The 12,650-nt window shown below is 47.5% G+C and overlaps 1 protein-coding gene across 1 annotated transcript; it reads left to right on the top strand.

Annotated features, from left to right (window-relative positions):
* Nucleotides 1–204: 204 nt before the first annotated feature.
* LOC149350475 (uncharacterized) lies at nt 205–11,853 on the top strand. Its single transcript, XM_089575541.1, has 3 exons — nt 205–208; nt 588–1,012; nt 11,637–11,853. Exons 1-3 carry the CDS (start codon nt 205–207, stop codon nt 11,829–11,831), a joined length of 624 nt encoding a protein of 207 aa, XP_089431667.1. The 3' UTR covers nt 11,832–11,853.
* Nucleotides 11,854–12,650: the final 797 nt, after the last annotated feature.

The raw sequence follows: 12,650 nt of genomic DNA, 5'->3' as shown, positions 1-12,650 counted from the left end.
GTATAATAATTATAGTAGAAGATTCCGTAACTGTAGTGCAAAGGTAGACAGGTCGTCGGCAGCTTTTCGTAGGAAATGTTCAGCTTCCCTACAAAAGTGCACTCCCTCCCAAAGAATTAATCAGCGCCTTTTAAAGCAATAAAAACCTACGAAACTGTAAAGCAGTCGGAAAAAGGGTGCAACTCTAATGATCCAACACTTACTATGGGTGCGCAAGCATACTTTGCACCCTTTTGGGTAGTTGGAAAAAAGGGTGCAAATGTAAAGATTAGTATGCGTGCGACGAACATACTTTGCACCCTTTTGTGAGCGTGCAAGGGTGTGAGTTATAGACACGGAAATGCACCCTTAAGGGTGCAAATTTTTTTTTCAGTGTAGTTTAGCCAACTGGCCACCACACACCCCGAAAGCTTTTTTTACTCCAGGATGACGCGTAAATAGTTGCGAGGTGTGATTTGCAGACTGCGTTTGCGCAGTGGCTCCTTGGGGGCGCCGTGCACGCCCGTCCGCGGCGAGCCGAGGGGCCAATTTCGGCCTCTGCCGTGCCAGGTCCGTAGCCCGTCTCTCCACACCGCGCGCGCACGCAGCAGCAGCAGCTCGGGTCACGCCGCCGCGCCACGGGGGGCTGGACACGACGCGCATCGCGAACGTCATCGTGGACGAGATACTGCGCGTGTTCCGGCTGAGCGCGGCGCTGGTGCAGCGCCTGACGCCACTGCGCGTTCCGGGCGAGCTGCGCTTCCCGGGCGGCCGCGTGCACGACGTGCGCGTGCTGGGGCTGCCCGCGCTGCAGCGCCACGGCGACGTGGCCGCGTCGCTCAAGGACGGCGTGCTCGCCCTGTCGGGGGGCCTGGGCCTCGACGAGCTGCTCGTGCAGTGCCAATACAACGCCGGGCCGCGACAGCCCCTCCAGCTGGCCGGGGAGGTGGACGGCCGCGTCACCAACCTCACCGCCCGGATAATGCTCGGCGTCAACGTGGCAAGGGCCACAGCCGCCCTGGACGTGTTCAAGGTGCAGACATCCACGGGCCCAGGCGTTCATTTCTCGATGTTTGGGAAGACTGTTCAGTAACACGATGCATTTGAGCCTTTAAATGCAGGCACGAAATGTCACCCAAGCTGCAGCACAAGGAAGGCTGACTGCGAGAGTTTCAAATACGAGATAAACATCGGCCAGTACTACGTACGGTATCGAGGCAGTGTTCATCATAATCATAATTCATTTTTCCGCAAAGGTTCCGTTAGGGACATTACATAATGGAGGGAGGGTAACCCAAAGCAATCATGTCCCAACAGAAGTCGTTGGTTGACTGACCCCTGCTCATGAGCAAGGATTGGCAGAATTGAAACATACTACGGACAAACTTTTTTTTATGGCCTCAATCACTTCTCGTGCGCACATCTTTATAAAGCTGTTTATTTCAAATTAAGTTTTATATGCATTCCAAATAAACCTTTGAAGAGTGCAAAATACGAAAAAAAAAATATTTTAAAAAATTAATAAATATTTAAATAAAATATAAATGAACATAAAATTAACAAAACACTCAGATTACCCCCACTAAAAAAACAAAGCAAAATATCGCAAACCATGTAGCAGTACATAAAAATCTAAAGTAATAAAGTAATGAAGTAGTGCAGGCAAATAGGACTGCAGTAAACAAATGTGGCAAAGCATGCAGAAATACAGCAAAATAGGAGATAACGCAGAAATACAAGCAGATCGGATAGCTGGGAGAGGAGCACGAGGGAAAGTACCGCAGGTCGAAGTGGTCAGAGTAGCTCCATAAATCTGGAAGCATTAGTCTTCGTAAAAATGTTTTCGAGAAGATTATCTATTCTTCTAGGACAATGGGAAGGAAAGATTTGTTTAAGGCGTTGGTTAAACCGTGCAAAGGCAGAATGCTGGATGAATTAAATTGCGACGAGATGAGCGTAAAGGAGCATGTAATAAGTTTGTGCGAAGTGCAGGAAAGTTAAATCACAACTTAAGCAAAATATAAAATGTTGAACTGTTCGGCGGAACGCTAAGGTTTCGCCGCGGTGGCTCAGTGGTTACGGCGCTCGGCTGCTGACCCGAAAGACGCGGGTTCGATCCCGGCCACTGCGGCCGAATTTCGATGGAGGCGAAATTCTAGAGGCCCGTGTACTGTGCGGTGTCAGTGCACGATAAAGAACCCCAGGTGGACGAAATTTCCGGAGTCCTTCACTACGGCGTTCCTCATAGTCTGAGTCGCTTTGGGAAATTAAACAAAAATAAACCAATAAACCTAAGCGGTAAGATTTAAGGCCGAGAGATTATTTCATCTCAGTAACGCTGTGCCGATATGTATACTGAGAAGTGATGAAGCGTGCTGCCCGGTTCTGTGCAGCTTCGAGCGAATGAGCTCAGTAGGCCTGGTTAGCTTAGCGCGAATGTATGTTTCGTACGCCAGTTTTATGGAGGGGACATGTTCTGGAAGTGCTACATAAAGTTTCGTGATGTGGTATCATCTAAACTAATTTGTTCGTTATCTCTAAATCTATAGGTATCTGTATGAGTTTGTTTGTGACAGCAAATAATATCTATCGACAGCAAGATGATGAGACGCAATAGTTAAACCTGAAGAATGGAGAACTATCGGCTTATCGCTGAATATTATAGGGAGCCCTTGAGTAGCTGATGGCAGTGAGGCCTCACACATGTTTACGTTCTCACCGTAACGTCACCCCTGACGTAAGCAAAAAAAAAAAATGGGGTTTAACGTCCCGAAGCGACACATGGCCTATGAGGGACGCCATAGTGAAGGAATTACCCCAGAATTACCCCGACCACCTGGGGTTCATTAACATGCGCTGACATCGCACAGCGAACTGGCGCCTTTTGCGTTTCGTCTCCATCGAAACGCGGCTGCGACTGAACACGTGACGTAAACGTCAGAAGTGTTTACGTTGCGGCGGAAGGACAGATTAGGCGGGCATGCGGCGCTGTAACGCCAGAGACTAGTAAGCGATGCAACTAGAACCGGCCCTCCCAGTTTTTGAGGACCCATGAACGAAAGTGGTTCGCCTTTTCATAATGAGCGCTTGCTAATTGTGCGTTCTTGTATGGCCTGGGTGGCCAGACAGGCATATGCAAAAGAAAAAAAAATGTTTTCAGTGAAGAACCGCAATATAAAAGGGGCGTGGCAGTTTTTTTTATTTCTTGCAACAAAACTGCTGGTAACAGTGAATGCCAGTCGTGCAGCGATTGCTCACTGTGCCTCTGCATTGCAATGCCCCTTTCGAGCAGAAAGCAGCTTGAAGCTGCGCTGGACCGACTGGACCATGGAGGTAATATTTAGAAACTATGAGCAGCACACGCATCAGTTTGCGGCTTCTCCGCATGATGGCGCCAACTGGCAGCAGCTGCCTAGCTACGTGCGCCTTCTCTTCTAGAACACAAGAGAAGCTGTCTTTAGAGTCAGAAATGGGAGGGGGGGTACAGAAGCAAGAGAGTCGCGAGTCGCACTTGGATCCGCGAGGAGCAGCATGCGGCTCGCGAGCCGCAGTTTGGCCACCCCTGATGTATGCAGTGCAGACGTTGAAAGCGAGCTCTGCTGTTTCGTTCTGTCAGTAGCGAGAATACAGCGGTGCGACCACAGCCCCAGGAAATACGTATTTATGCGTCACAGTAAGCTGCCAAGAGCGGTCCGTGACAACCTCACTCCAGCCGCAAATACTAACTGCTATTGGGCGCGAGCTCCACCCCTGTAGCGAACAGCATAGATCTTGCCCAGAAGGTACGATTGGTACGATTATGAGGCAGAAATGGGCGCTCGAGAGAATTTCTGCGCTTTAATAGATACAGGTTACGTTGTTCTCTATTGTTTTTTTTTTTCTGTTATCGAGCACCTGCATTACACATTTTCATCTTTTGTCGTCGTGGTAACAGCAGCAGGTTATGCTTTTAGCGCGGGGGGTTTACTGCTTAGTCCCTCAATAGAGGTTTTAGCATACTGGAGACGTATTAGCGTGAACGTGTACCAGTTTAGCGGTCACCGACTGCGCGCGCGCAGTGACCGCGTATAGTCCCACCCATGCCACTGCGCGTGCGCAGGAGGCGCCCGATAAACCGGTACACGTTCACGCTAATACGTCTCCTGAACGTTAAAGGCCTCTAATGCCAGATGTACGCAACGAAACCAGATGTAAGCTTCGATTGCTATCCGAAAGATGGGAAGCTTCGAGAAACACGGTTATTTAAGCGAAAAATGGGGAAAGAAGTATGTGTAGCTGGCGCGGTTTACGCAGTGGAAGAATGCTCCGCGTCGCCCCCACTAAACCCTACTCGCCTTATTTAAAATATAGTTCAAAGGACCAGACCAACGGCATCGCATCCGTCGACCTCCAGCCACAAAGTGGAGATCAGTGGTGTTACCTGCTGCTAAAACGGCCCAACAACCGGCATTCCCTAGGCGTCTGATCGACTGGATGGCCCATCGGGCACCCGATCGTGAAGCCACCGAAAGCAGCCGTGTCCCGGAAATCGGCCTTTGACAGTGCACGAAATTAGACAGCAGCACGGCGTTTCAGTTTGTTTTTCACTTCGCATTTCTTTTTTTCGTCATTCTCGTCTTTTTCCACGACAATTCTTGCGTGTTGCGCAGTCAGCTGTATTAGGAGACCAACAAAGTCTTCCGGAAAGACGTCTCGGAAAGAAGGGTCCTTTGCAGCACAATGGGAACTACAGGACGTCACTGTGCACACAATATATACGCAGCCTTGTCTGCTCTGTTTTGCGTCGCCCTGTTGCGCTAGCGCCGCCGACGCTGGGCTTCATTGCGATGCACGGTTCCGCGCTTTAGACACAAGTTATACCATCACACTGGGTGATAAATTTAAAAAGGGACAAGTGGAAATCTCCAGGCAGCCGCCTTTGCAGTGACCACTTTGCCGAGTTGTGTTTCGATCGAACCGGCCGGAGCTCTGGTTCACTGAACGCCGGCAAAAAGTATATGGCACGGCTTTTCCAACGGAAGGTGCGAAGTACTGTTTCGTTTTGTACCAAATAAAGTACAGTCGAGCCCGGATACACCGAACCCGGATATTTCAATTTATTGGCTATGCCGAACCCACACATTATCCCTTTGAAAATCCTGTGCAAAAGGCATTGCGAAAACGAACTCAACCCAAATTTAACGTCCCAAAGCGACTAAGGCTATGAGGGACGCTCAACCCCAATTTTAATGAGCGATTATTGTATTTATAATGAAATAAAGTAGCAATATTAGACATTTTATAGCAGGCATTGGCTAGTCCCAAAGAACCGCCCACTGCGGCTTCAGTGCGAAGCAATTAAGTTAGGCATAGCAACGCCCTGCGATCGGTGCGCTGCCATTACGACGGCGGTCAGCACGCCGTTGCAAGAACCGCGGCTCTAGCGCGACTGTTATGTATTATTCCTTCTAGGTAGGCACTGGCGCACAGCCGCGCCGCGGCGCTGCGGTGCGCCGCCACTGGCCGCCATGATTGAGGTGCACGTAGCAGACAAACTACTGCAAGCGTATTTTCTTCCCGTGTCGCATTCAGACTGCCGTTTGGAATCCGCATACATCGGAGATTCAGCCGGTAGTCGCTGGGCGCGATAATCGCACATAACTGTGTCGTAAACGAACCCCCCTCCGATTAGGCAGCAGCGTTTGTCAGCACTGCTCGAGCCTGTCGAGGAAAGGCGCAGCGACGAAAGGTGTTCGCGGGTTTGGTTCCCCTTGATTCTGGGAAAGAAGCTCGGATATTGATCAATGACAGCAGCGCTTCCGTGAAACCGAAGAGCCGCACGTATTTCGGGCACATTCATGGGAAAGGCGCCAGGCGCCAGTCGATAGTTGCGGTGCGTCTGTGGTGCTCCTTGCATAAATGTGGACTACATACCTGCGCACAGCCGTTGTTTTCCGAGCTCTACTCTATCTTTGGTTGTCCTACGAAGTTTTTTGACGAAGTGCATCCCAAACAAGCGCAGGACTGCCACCAAAGTTTGCTTAAAGGGTCCCTGAAAACGTGTTTCAGGCTGGCTAAAATACGCTTGAATTATGAACAGCATAGGCTGCCCAGCGTTCATACCGCCTGCAAGACCTCAAAAGCAAACCGATCATTTACAATTTTTTTTTTTAATTCGCGCTTCTACGTCTCGGGGCGACCTGCGGCACGGGCTTTCGCCCGAAACCGCGCGCAACGCGTCATGCAGCTAAAGCGCTCGTTACGTCAGCAGCGGAGGCCTGCCATTGGTTCGCCGTGCCAACTCTTTCTGACGTCACGCAGATATGGGCCGACAATCACCGGCCCCCTTTGTGCAAAACTACTCCAGAGTGGTAACAACGCTACGACTACTCCAGAGTGGTAACAACGCTTCCCAAGTCCGGCCATGTGTATGCGTTGTGTGCAGAGAACTCCCACACTAGACATAATCGGCGCCTTTTGTATAACGGTGATGCAATAGCTAAGATGGAAAACTGCGCGCAACAAACTATGCGGCTCATACAGCGGATTGCCAACAGAAGACACGGCATGAAAGAGCAGAATCTCCTACGGCTGGTACAGGCATTCGTAGTAAGCCGTATCTCGTATGCTGCCCCCTTCCTTGATCTTAAAGTTTCAGAAAAGGAAAAGATAAATGGAATTATCAGGCGATGCACGAAACAAGCTCTAGGATTGCCCATCCGTACATCCACTCACCGCCTCCTAGAGCTAGGAATGCATAATACCCTGGAAGAAATTACGGAAGCAGTGAGAACGTCCCAAATCGAACGCTTAGCCGGGACCACAACCGGCAGGGCCATTCTAGAAAAACTCAATCTGAGCCGAGATAACAGAACAACCGCCAAAGTTGACATGCTCGGAAAAATTCGAGACAATATAGTTGTACCCCCATTACCCAGTAATATGCATCCTATTCATCACTCAGTGCGCCGGGCCAAGCGGGCAGAGGCGCTAGAGAAACGCTTCTGCTCCTACAAAGACGAGGACGTGGTCTACGTGGATGCCGCTGAGTATGGTAAGAACACGATGACCGTCGCGGTCGTCAATAATAAACAACTCCCCAAAATAAGTGCCTCCATACTCTCGGGTAACCCAGAGACTGCAGAGGAAGCTGCCATATAGCACTGGCCTGTGTAGGCACAAAAGCGAGATACATCATCAGTGACTCCAAAGTCGCCATACTAAATTTCAGCAGGGGCCGGGTCTCCCCTCTAACAAATACAATTCTAAGCCGTCATGTAATAGACCGGAAAATTACACTAGTCTGGACACCAGCACATGGATCCCTGCCTGGTAATGAGACGGCCCACGAGTTCGCCCGAGGCTTTTCTTTCCGGGCGGACCCGAGCGAGGTGGTCTTTACAGACAGGGATCGCATGGTGACCTACAGAGAAATTACACAACACTATCGTTTGCAACGAGCTAGACTTCCTCCAGCGGATCCTTGTCCAGACACCAATCCATCAACTGGCGCCGGTTACAAACTTACACCTTTCCAAACCCGGCCCTCTGGAGTCTTATGTACCCAGGGCAATTTTCAGAAACATGCGCAAACTGCGAACTTAGGGCCACCTTGGACCACATACTATGGGAATGTCCTCATGCTCCCCGGGAGGGACGAAGTATAAACACAAAAGATCAATGGGAGACCTTGCTACTGAGCTCCGACCCGGCGACTCAGTTACAACTCGTCCGACTGGCCGAAGCCACCGCCGAGAGTCAAGACCTTTCGGCCGTCGTCTAGGCGGGTAGCCCTCTGGCTACCCTCTTTCTGTTGGACAATAAAAGTTTTCCTATCCTATCCTATCCTATCCTACCCGAAGTGCTCATACACCGCAGACGCGCCGCAGCTCTCTAGTGGCGCCGGGTCACCGATCTCTTCCTCGCGAATGTGCCTGAACAACATGCGGCTCTGCGGTTTCACGGACGCGCTGCTGTCATTGACCTCTATCCGAGCTTCGATCCCAGAATCGAGAACCAAACCAACGACCAACTTTCGTAGCTGCATGCGTTTTCTCGGCCGGCTCGAGCAGCGCTAATAGGCGCAGTTGCCAATCAAAGTGGCATTCGTTCACGACGTAGCTACGTGCGGCTATCGCGCCCAGCGACTTCCGGCCAAATCTACGATGCACGCGGATTACAAGCGGCAGTGCGACACGCGAACAAAACATGCTTGCGGAGCAGGAGTTGGACGTGCACCTCAATCATGGCGGCCGGCGGCGTAGCACCGCGGCGCGGCTGTACGCCTGTGCATACCACGTAAGAATTATCGGTATATCGAGCTATTTCAGGATCCCCGTAGAGTTCTATTTAATCGGGTTCAACTGCGCCTTAATTGCCTTTTATTCATCATACTTGGTGCAGTCGACCCAAAAACAGCGCTTATCCTTCATTCCTTTCTCGTTGGCCATTCCCCCCGTGCTGTGCACATCTAAAAAGGCACTCGCCGCAGCATTTGTCATTCTCGTCAATCGTCTCTCGCGCGTTGTGCGCCTCTAAATATATGCTAATGACCATAGCCTGAAAATTATTTCGCGTGCTTCCTGTAGGTGCCGCTGTACAATCGTGACTGTTGGGGTACCTTGACGGTAGTCATCGAGGCAACCTAGAAACTGTGCTGTGGAGTTAGGTCAAAAGCATGCCCAGTAGGAAAATAATGTCATCCAACGATGGTCACATTTCTCGTGTTCAGCTTGCTTATTCCTTTGATGCAACAACAGATAATATACATGAAAATGCAAAAAACTGCGAATGGAACAAAACGACTTATTGCATTGAAGTACATAGCAGCCACCCTACTTCGGGACAAGCCTTCTAACTTCCGGTGGCTTCACTTGCATTCACCTCGGTGAGCGGGAATGCAGCATCCAACCACCTGTTGGAGATCAGTGGGTAAAACACCTCGTTTACTAAGTGAAATGCTTTGTTGCAGTAGTCAATTTAAGGTGCGGCGAGACTTTAAAATTGTTTTCAAGGACTGGCTGTAAGCTAGTCGTAATAAAAGCCATGGCCATGAAATTTGCCAGTAATGCAGCTTGCACAGAGCTCGAAACTAGATTAAAATTCTATCTAGTAAGACTAATTCTTTCCACTTGTGTTCCTTTTTCTTAAAATCTAATGGATGCAGAGTCCTGAAATTTTGTATGAGATTAGAAATGTTTGTTGCACAACAGGACAAATTGTTTGTGCTGTAAAATTGCCACCCATGAATGTTTTTTTTTTATATAAAAATACAAACTGACTTATGTAACTGATTCTAGCTCCAGTCATGCAAAAGGCATCGATTCGAATCTGCGGAAAATTTGTTTCTTTACGCCTTACAGTTCCTATACAAAATTACAATAAGAAATGGTGTCAGCAGGAAGACACGATCTCGCCAAAGCTATTCACTGCCTGTTAAGAGGAGGTATCCAGAGTCCTGGATTGAGAACAGTTGGGGACAAGAGATAATGGAGAATACCTTAGTAATCTGCGATTCGCTGATGACATTGCTTTGCTATGTCACTCAGGAGATGAAACGCAAAACATGATCAACGAGTTACACAGGCAGAGCAGAACTGTGGGTCTAAAAATTAATATGCAGAAAACCAAAGTAATGTTCAACAGTCTCAGAAGGGAACAGCAGTTTACGAAAGGTAGTGAGGTGCTGGAAATGGTAAGGGAATACGTCTACTTAAAGCAGGTAGTGACTGCAGATCCAGATCACGAAAGTGAAATAACTAGAATATTAAGAATGGGGTGGAGCGCATACGGAAGATTCTCTCAGATCATGATTGGCAGTTTAGCAATATCCCTCAAGAGTACAGTATATAACAGCTATATTTTACTGAAACTTACCTATGGGTCAGAAACGTAGAGACTAACGAAAAGGGTTCAGCTTAAGTTAAGGACAACACAGCGAGTTATGGAAAGAAAAATGGTAGGTGTAACGCCGAGAGAAAAAACGCGTTGTCCTGTGTTCCAGCGTTGTCCTGTGTACTTCTCCTCCTTGTGAATGCGTCTTTTTCGCTGGTTTTCTACATACCATGCACCAACTGGCCCAACAAGCTACGCTTCTTCAAAAAACGCGGGTTAACGACATCCTAGTCGAAATCAAGAGGAAAAAATGGGCTTAAAAAGGGCATGTAATGCGAAGGCAAGATAACCGATGGTCCTTAAAGGGAGAGAAGCGAAGCAAAGGGCAGCAGAAAGTTAGGTTGGTGGATGAGATTAAAAAGTTTGGGGGATAGGGTGTCCATAGCTGGCACAGGACAGAGTTAATTGGAGAGAGAGATATGGGAGAGGCCTTTGTCCTGTAGTGGGTGTAGTCAGCCTGATGATGATGATAGTTCCTGAGAAAGAGAGTCATCGACCTCCAAAAATGCTGTTGTGAGAAAAATGCAGATAAAGCCTCAGAAAACTCAAACCTTTCCACTCAATCTGACCATGAAAAAGGACGCAAAAAAGTTTTTAAGTCTCGAATACCCAAGTGTAATATATTATCTGAAAGCTATAGACATGCTCTATAGGAATGTCGCAAAATCTAAAAATCTCTTTCCAAAACAAAATGGAATGAGAAAAATTCAAATAGTGCCTCTAAAAACTCTTACCTTTGTGCTCGACGTCATCATGAAAAATTATTAAAAAAGCATTTTGGATTCTCGTCTACCTAAGTGCGTTGCGCTTTCTTAAAGCTAAGAAACGCTCAATCAGAAGGCTGCAAAATCTAAAAATCCATTTTATAGACGAAACAATCTCACTGCTCCTTAATGATATGTATGATAAGTATAAGAAGTCCCTTTATTGTAATCACTATCTGTTTTTGTCATTAGCCAATTTAAAAGTCATTGTTTTCAGTCACTTACTTCAAAAGCAATAATTTTGGCTTGTTCCAAGTTGTGGAACTCAACCCACTAGCTAGATGTTGTGTTATACTTTTACCATGACTTTTAAATATACCTACCAGCAATGTACAAGCAGCATGCTTCCTATCCAATGCTGCTTCTTTTATAACCCATACAGGAGTGAAGACAAATTTATTTCTTTCCTGCCTCTTGTTGCTTGAATACAGCTTTCACAGAATGAATTTATATTCATTTATAAAGCTTATAAAGAATGAATCTGTAAAGTGTTTTTTCCTCGGGCAGCCTACCCACAGCTTTGAGATGTAAATAAAATGATATGAAATACACAACCATACAGCTTATTCCAAAAACAAGGTTGACTCCTCTGTGCATACAATTTGTTTCTTTCCTTACATGATCAGTTGAGTACAAAAACTGTCACCATCTTTACCACTCTCATCTGAACAAGACAACCTGGAAATTTGACAGCAGTGTTAGGAGTCTGCTGCCCCAGTGCACAAACAGGTGGAGTACTAGTATGCCTTGTATTCACTGCAGGCTCAGCGTTCACAGTTTCTTTGTGTAGTCTGGGATGGTCCTATCTTTTTCTATGATATACACAAGGCAAATATGTTCATTTTAAAGTTTACAACGATGTTTTCAACCTGTATGTGACCTTGCTTCAAGATACACCATAAATGCATTACAGCATCAGGCACCCTGACAGCCTACAATGTTTGTATGCCGCCGTTTTCCCTCCATCAAACTTTTTTGGTTTAGCGCGACAGTTAACAATACTTTCTCTGCCTGGTGCAGTTCAGCAGCATTGGCAAAGTGCAAGTTACACGGCTGACAGGAGTGACGCCACCATTCAACTGGCTTGGAGTTGCCATCATGAACCTGATACTGGAATATCACGCTGACAGACTGCGCCAGAAACTGGAGGAAGAAGCCAAGAAGGTCCTCAATGAGTTCCTTGAGAACACCAGAATTCCAATTACGATAAACTGACTGTGATAGCTGCACTGCAAAATGGTTAGCAGGCACGTAGAAAGGATTTTTTTTTTTCTCAGGAGGGGCCAGAAGTAAATTCTCGCATGGGAGTGGGTGTGCTGTATGATGTAAGCACAAGAGCACTGGTAAAAAAATTGGAGGGGGGGGGGGCAGCCCCTTGGATGGTTAACATAATAAAACCTGATGGCTAACATAATAAAAGAAGCTTGATAGTTTCCTTGTACTTGTGTTCATTGGGGCCAGAGCACAATATGTTTTTGACTCAATGCAATATTCGAGTTATAGTACAGCCCGATTCTCTACCGCGATCAGCTTCCATAGGGCGCTACTGTGCACGCACCGATAGCCCTGCGGGCACCAGAAGCACCAGGCGCCGGCCAGTTGCACGCACACCTGCTGTGTCTGAAACAGTCGGGGCGTGCGCACTGGTGGCATGCAGAAGTGCATTGCACAATGCTATAACTCTTCATGGAACATGCAGCCCGGTACATGTTTCATGAATAGCTCTTGAACATCCACTAAAGGATAGTCCTACTCAACCAACCTTCAGTGTACCATAACATGTTTCTGTAAACTTATGGTGCCATTAATTGCATCTCCATGCCCTCCATAGGCCAGTGAGCATGTGACCGAACCATAATAACACAGATGAAGCAGCGACCATGAAATACTGGCTTAAGTGTAACATTTTCCAACACTGAATATGAATAAATCACAATATCGAAAAACAAACGAAAATCGGTTAAACAGAACCACTGCTTAAACAGAACACCAAGCCTCAGGGTTAGTTGGCTTTGTAATAAGGCAGTGTAAAAA

The sequence above is a fragment of the Amblyomma mixtum genome, chromosome 3 (genome assembly GCF_055824585.1).
Source record: "Amblyomma mixtum isolate Tamu chromosome 3, ASM5582458v1, whole genome shotgun sequence".
Lineage (NCBI taxonomy): Eukaryota > Metazoa > Arthropoda > Arachnida > Ixodida > Ixodidae > Amblyomma > Amblyomma mixtum.
This window is presented reverse-complemented; position numbering and strand designations above follow the sequence as displayed.

What these genes read in the sequence shown, in the direction of transcription:
- LOC149350475 (XM_089575541.1), top strand. An exon ending in CCGCCCTGGACGTGTTCAAG is followed by an intron (nt 1,013 to 11,636) that starts GTGCAGACATCC and finishes TGCCTGGTGCAG; the next exon opens with TTCAGCAGCATTGGCAAAGT.